Source organism: Python bivittatus, unplaced genomic scaffold, assembly GCF_059951505.1.
Source record: "Python bivittatus isolate LINGU-HERP-01145 unplaced genomic scaffold, Pbiv_v1 ctg000980_np1212, whole genome shotgun sequence".
NCBI lineage: Eukaryota > Metazoa > Chordata > Lepidosauria > Squamata > Pythonidae > Python > Python bivittatus.
In genome coordinates this window covers 62,549,042-62,555,600 of record NW_028277125.1, presented here as the reverse complement: position 1 = coordinate 62,555,600, position 6,559 = coordinate 62,549,042, and the positions used below count along the sequence as shown (strand labels likewise).

Below are 6,559 nucleotides of genomic sequence, written 5' to 3'. Positions count from 1 at the left end.
GTACTGATGTTATGCTTTGATTTTTAAAAAGAACATAAATGAAAGAGGTTAGTATAAGAAAGGAGGAATTAGTCAATAGCACACAGAATGAAGAACAGACTAAAAGCACCTGGATAATACACAACCACTGGGTGTCTGCAGGGAGGTAAAAAATGTCACAGTGGTGGCCACAATCACACAACCAAGATAGTAAAGGGGTGAGGGTTCAATTGCACAGCCATGCCCACCATCTTGACTTTTTTGACTTCTGATAGAACTGGACTTCTGGTTCTTCTGCACCCTCAGTGCAGAGAGAACTGCATCTGACAAAGTGACTGCTAGTGCTGCCTTGAGTTACCGTTACAGAACAAAAGAGCCAAGATGGGTTTCTTCCTCCCCGAGAAAATCTGTGGACAGCAGCCAGTTTTGGACTGCACAAACAGACGAGACCAGCTTTTCCTCGCCTCCCTTGAATCGCCAATTCGGCCGCCAGCTACCTTTTCCTGCTGTGGTTTGAAAATAGCCTTTTCCTTTTATGTTGCTTCAAGTGCTCTTGTCCATGTGGGGCTGGAGCGCTTCACTTCCTTGCAGGCTAACTCCAGCCGCTCATTGGCTACTTCTCAAAGGCAGGATCTCTATCTCCATTGAGGCAGTGCTTGACCTGATCCAAGATCTTCTAAGACAGTGTTTCTAACTCTCAGCAACTTGAAGATGTGTAGGCTTCAGCTCCCAGAATTCCCCAAGCAGCCATGCTGAGATTGAGAAACCCTATTCTAAGAGAACACTGCTTGCTCTTGGCATTAAAGTAGCACAGTGGCCCAAGAGTTTTATCTAATGTTTATAGGAGTTGCTGGTTCAAAACTCAGCTCTGTTTTATTAAAAGTACTAATTATTTTTATTTAAAATACATATATGGCTGTCCATATGGGCACTTCACATCAACCCTAAAAACAAAATAATAATAGTAATAACAATAACACAAGCAAAAACTTGGGGTCTCAGCTGTTCTCCTCAGATACAACCAACATTACCATCTTCATTTCTGTTATCTAGCTAGCTTTCCTTAGCAACCTGAGGGCTTTTAAAAAAAAAAGTAAGTGTAGGGTCCACCCTTTCGTTATTCTTTCAGATAAAACAGTAGAACCCTGCACTTTTTTTTAAAATCTCTTCACTAGCCAGATGAAATGTGTGTGTGTGCATATTAAAAGTACATGTCAGGGTTTGAACTAACTACCTCATATATATAAAGCAAAGCTTTTAATCATCATACTATTCTAATCCTGATGAGAAAAAGGAAGGTCTAGAAGTTATTAGGGTACACAAGAGTTGATAAGAAAGGCATGTTTAAAGTTGTTTGTTGTGTGTGCAAGCATCTAAGTATATATTGCTGCTTTAATTTTGTATATATAAATTTAACTTTATTTTGCATAGATTTTACACTCACATAAAAGCATGTAGGTGCACTAAGACCCATCCACAGGAATGAAAGTAATCGACTGTTACTTCCTTAGCAGAGGAACTGTCTGATGGGAGGATGTGGTAGCCTGCGCTCTGAATGCCTTACAAGTTGTTGCAAGTCTGGACATGTTTTCCTTCAGCTGGTTTAGTTACTGTGAGCACAAAACAACTTAGGTGTGCTAAGTACTGAAATGTATATTAACCCTTTGCTGTCAGGCCACCCTTCAACCCACTGAGAAATATGTCTCTAGGGGAAAATGTCATGGTGGTAGCAAAAAGGTTAAGGGGAAGTATGTATCCTTACCATACTTCTTAGATATGGTGATGGTACAGCAGTTGTTACATTGCAGAATTTATTTTGAAACAATTAGGACTGAACCTGAGTAAGAGGATGGATTTGGCTTCATGAATTTTCATCTTAAATGCTGCTGCTGCTACATAATTCGTGGTACCAAAAAGCCATCTAGTTACCTCAGCCCATAGAAGGCCTCTCTTTCTAAGCATTTGCTCCTTCTTTCAATTCAAGCTCAAAGAATTATATGCATGGTGTGGCACAGTTGTCATACTTCTTGCATAGCCAAGAGATTAAAATAAGAGTTTATGACCCGTCAGTTCTGTTGAGATAGGTATGAGGATCCTTCCCTCAGCAATAGTGGGCCTAAGCCTGGCAGGCAGCTATCAGCCACAGTTTTGGGGTCTAGCTCTGAAAAGCACTAATGGCATACTTTGTTTTACATTGCTAAAAATTACCCTTGGCCATCTGATTATCTAGGGGTTTTCCCCTTTCAATCTACAAGATGTTAGTCAGATTTGATAGTCCTTTGTCCTGAGATAATTTGAAATTTTAGCATCTTCCCAAAATAATCACTATATAAGCTTACGGAGCTTATTTAGATAGATTTTGTGGGAGTAGTGCTAGTGCTTTAAGAATTTGTTAGTGATCATGCGGTCAGAGAACTGACTAAAATTGGTTTGCAGACCACTAGTTGCTATGCGTATGACTATTCTGTGGAAATAGTAGTTAAATCAACGAGCCAGTTCTTAGCCTTAGACCTCTCTTTTATCAAGACAGTACAAGAACAGTATGTGGATACAGAAGTGGGGTACAAAAATGAAAGGGAACATCTGAAGATTCATTAAGAACTGCAGGTGCCCAGTAATGCTACTGAGTCCTGGGCAAAATTAAGCAGTTTTGATATTTATATGCATGGGTTATGCATCCAAAGATCTCTTCTTCCACATAGCTATAACTGTTTTTTTTAATGGAATGCCACTGACAAAAAAGAAATATGGGGACTGCCTTACCGAATGCTGCATACAAAAGAATGGAGACATTTGAGAAACCTCATAAAGAAGTTTGAAAAGAGGGTAAATCATTTTAAGAATTCCTGTCTTAAAGTTGTTGAGCTGGACTATAATTTTGGCCAATTTGCTTTGAGACAGAAATTCTTCAGATGATTGAATCCTTGGGAATCAGGGGCAAGTAGGGCTTGTACAACTCCTCTTTCACTTCCCACATGCAGCGTGTGTGCTCATTTCACAGACTGTTGAAGTGGAGACTTTTTCAATACCAGGCTGTACTACATAGAATACATCTTAAATTGAAAAAAAACGACTTTTGAAGGATGATTTGACCTTGCACAAAGCACCACAGACATGTAAGACAGCTTAGGTTACTCTGCAAAATCTTCACGTAAAGAAGAAGAAAAAAACCCCTGAAGCTGCCACTTTAGATCAGGTGTACCAAATGGCATGGTATAGCTGAGGAAGCATGCAGGGGAAGATTTTTTTCAATTCTCTCCCTTAGGACAGCCAGCAGACTCTGGAGCATTAAGCTACCCAAGACATGGCATCCTTCATCAGAATAAATATCCTGCACTTAATGACACAATGCTTAATGTAATAATTTTGTTAGTCCACATTCAGAAGCAGCTTGTATTTTAGGGAAGGTTAAATAAGCCAAGCAATGATATAGATGCTGATTGTAAATTGTGCAGAAGCCTCATGTGGGAACTATGGATGCTAAGCTAAAGTACAAATAGACGATTTCATCAGAAATTAATGGCAATATAATTACTTTTAAAAGGGGCACAGGTGAATGAACTCCTGAATTTATGGACAAGCATGTTAGCCAGTAGAGAAGCTGAAGGGCAAAAGTGTTAGATTGTGAGTTTACAATGGCCAAGTGCTTCCTATTAAAGATGTTTGGTAGCTGAGAAGTCAATGCACCTAAAAGCAAGGGTGAATAAAATGAAACAAATTAAGAACAAATCCATTAGCCACATATCCAAAATTTTAGCATTCTTATTTCACATATACATCACTTTCTGGATAGCCAATCAAGCCATTTTATATTAATATTTGGAAGGGAGCAGACCTGTTATTTATATTAAAGACTGCAATTAAAAAGAGGTAAGGTAAGGAATGGAATGAACTAGGGATTCTGGACATGAGAAAAATAGTTGGGCTAGGAATGCATAAAAATGTTTTGTACCTGGAATATTCTAAGCAGAGTTCAGGGAGCATTGGGCAGGACCAACCCACATGAGGTACTGGTATTTTCAGAGACTAAAATGTTTATATTTAGATTAGTGGACATTTAAGAGAACAGCCTTTTACCATTTCAGAAGCCTGAGCGAAAGACTGAAAAAGTCCCTGCTTCAACAGTCTGGGAAATAAGTTCTAAGTGAAAACTATCCAACTGCTGAAATTTCTATAACCATTTCTTTCAAGAATGGTTCTTGCGCACTGCAGCAAAAAGGTTGGGTAGATGGGTGGACAGACCACACTTGAATTCAAATGCACTGGTGGCTATGGGGCGTAAGGCCCTGGCAAGATTGATATGAAGATTGTCACATAAGCTATATGTGGGAAGTAAGCCCTACTTGCCCCCAATTCTCAAGGCTTTGTGTTGGCCAAAACCTGGAACTACCTAAATTATCTGGATTTTGTTTTGACAGTATCATGACCTTTCCAGCATAGTTCAGCCACTTTCAAACCATGCTTGGTCTGCACACAGAACAAAGCACCCATTTCCACTTTGGATATATGTCCTTCAATAGGACTGTGGATCATGCATCCAACTGCTAACCCAACAGCTTCCAGACTTGCCTTCTATTACAAAACAGCAAGACATCAGAATGAAACTCTGTATAAATTGTGCAACAGGGCTAGTGCTAAACAAGCAAAACACTGGCCTCGTAAAAATTCAAGTGTGTATGTTCTGAGAAACTGAATAGCTAATGTTTTCCATCCTAGTATCAGTTACTATAGTGTGGAAGGATGAGCTAACATTAGCACTGATTCCAAAAAGAACACTGCCTAATCTATGCTACTCCAGCAGACACCTTAGCCTCCAACTGGATCATTGTAAAAAGCAATATTGTTTAAGTATATTTTTAATAATAAAATACATAAGTACAATAACATCAGCATTAAAAAATTTATTGAATACAAATCAGAGCAGTTAAAATTTAAATTCCTAATCCTTTAATATTTTAAACAATTTCAAAGTAAAATAACTTGAAATGGTATTTACAGAATATTTGCATCAGAAATTATCAATGCCAAGGGTTAAGTGGAAGTGAATGTTGAAGCATACTTTGTTAACTTCAGTTTCAGACAAATCTATTTTCTTATTCTTTTGCTTGCTCTTGTCCTGCCTTCTGTTTCTCCAGGCAGTTTGGTCACCAGGGTGGTATTCTCTTCTTTCATTTTCTTTTTTCCTCTTGTTTGCACCGTTACACTTCCAGTGTTTTCTATGGAAAAACAAAATGAGTATATGATAACAATTTTTACAAGTATTCTTCCTAGAGTAAGTAAATTGTTTCTAACATTTCTGTATCTATTTGTTCTCAGATTTATTACTACTTTACACAGAACTTTGAAATATTCCAATAGGACTAAAATCAATTAAAATGCAAGAGAACCTTCAGCACCGTTTATTTTTAAGAGACTCTGAAGGGTGGGGTGCTATTATTTCTATAAAACCCCAGTAAATATAATAGGATCCAAAAAGTACAGAACAGAATAAACGTGGCTAAATAATTAATTTTATATTTTCCCATACAGACTATGTGGTAGCATTCACCAACCTGATATCTTTTAAATATATTGGGGCTACAGTACCAAGAATTTTGAGAACTGCAATCACATCTGAAAAGCATTAGGCTGAAAAAGAACATTATTTGGGAGGGTTAAAATAACATTGCATTTCTGGGCAGGACAACTAATCTGGCCTATTACTGTGAACAACAACAACAACAACACTTTCTTCAGTAGCCAATAGAATTAAGAGTTGAGGAAGATATATTGCATATGTACATGCAAATAAAGGACTATTATCAAAAGATCTCTTTCAGGATCTTTCCAAAGGAAGAAAGCTCCTGCAGCTAAGGGGGAGTTGGAATTTCTAACTTGCATCTCCATAGCCGAGAAGAAAAAAAACCCCTCTGAGTGTGTGCTGATCTGGACTGACTTCTTGAGTTCTCAGGGTCACACTCTGTGTATACTCTTCTGGTTTACTGATATTGAGGTCCCAGAATGAGTTTTAAAATGCAAAACCTGCATATTGGTTTGGGCTGGTTTGTGGAACTTTTAGGGTGTGCTGTTTGTGAACTGTTGTGCTCTGCTGATGTTAAGATTCCAGAATGCACCTTAAAATGCCAGTACTGAAAATCCCATCCAGCTTCTATTCTTCTATTTGACGGCTATAAACTTCTGTGTATGTGCACGTGCACACAGGATTCTTACTTTTATCAGGTTTTTCAACATGCATTTAAATTTTGCTACACTATTCAAATAGTAGGAACTAGAGGATTTTTTAAAAAATAAAAACAGTGTAGGAATACCTATTTCTGTTAAACACTATCAAGCCTTACATCTCTACAAAGTATACTGAGCTAGCTCTATATATGATAACAACTGCCAGGGCACTTTATGCCTTTTCCTGGAAATCACACATTATTCCTTCTTTAGAAGAATGGCAAACTAAGCTGTGGAAGTGTGCAATATAATAGATTCTGTAGTATTTTTCCCCCAACCCAGTGCTTTCCATTGAAGTTTTCCAAAAAAAATATTTCCAACCACTGCTTTCACCAATCTTTTGGCAAGTCTGTAGTAA

General features: G+C 38.0%; 1 protein-coding gene across 2 annotated transcripts in view; it reads right to left on the bottom strand.

Moving 5' to 3' along the window:
• Positions 1-4,865: 4,865 nt before the first annotated feature.
• MKI67 (marker of proliferation Ki-67) overlaps positions 4,866-6,559 on the bottom strand; it is a 35,337-nt gene continuing 33,643 nt past the window's right edge. For both annotated transcript variants that reach the window (XM_088131904.1, XM_088131903.1), the window contains exon 17: positions 4,866-5,195. In XM_088131904.1, coding sequence (XP_087988030.1) covers positions 5,065-5,195 — 131 coding nt within the window. In that variant the 3' untranslated portion in view covers positions 4,866-5,064. The remainder of the gene's footprint in view (positions 5,196-6,559) is intronic.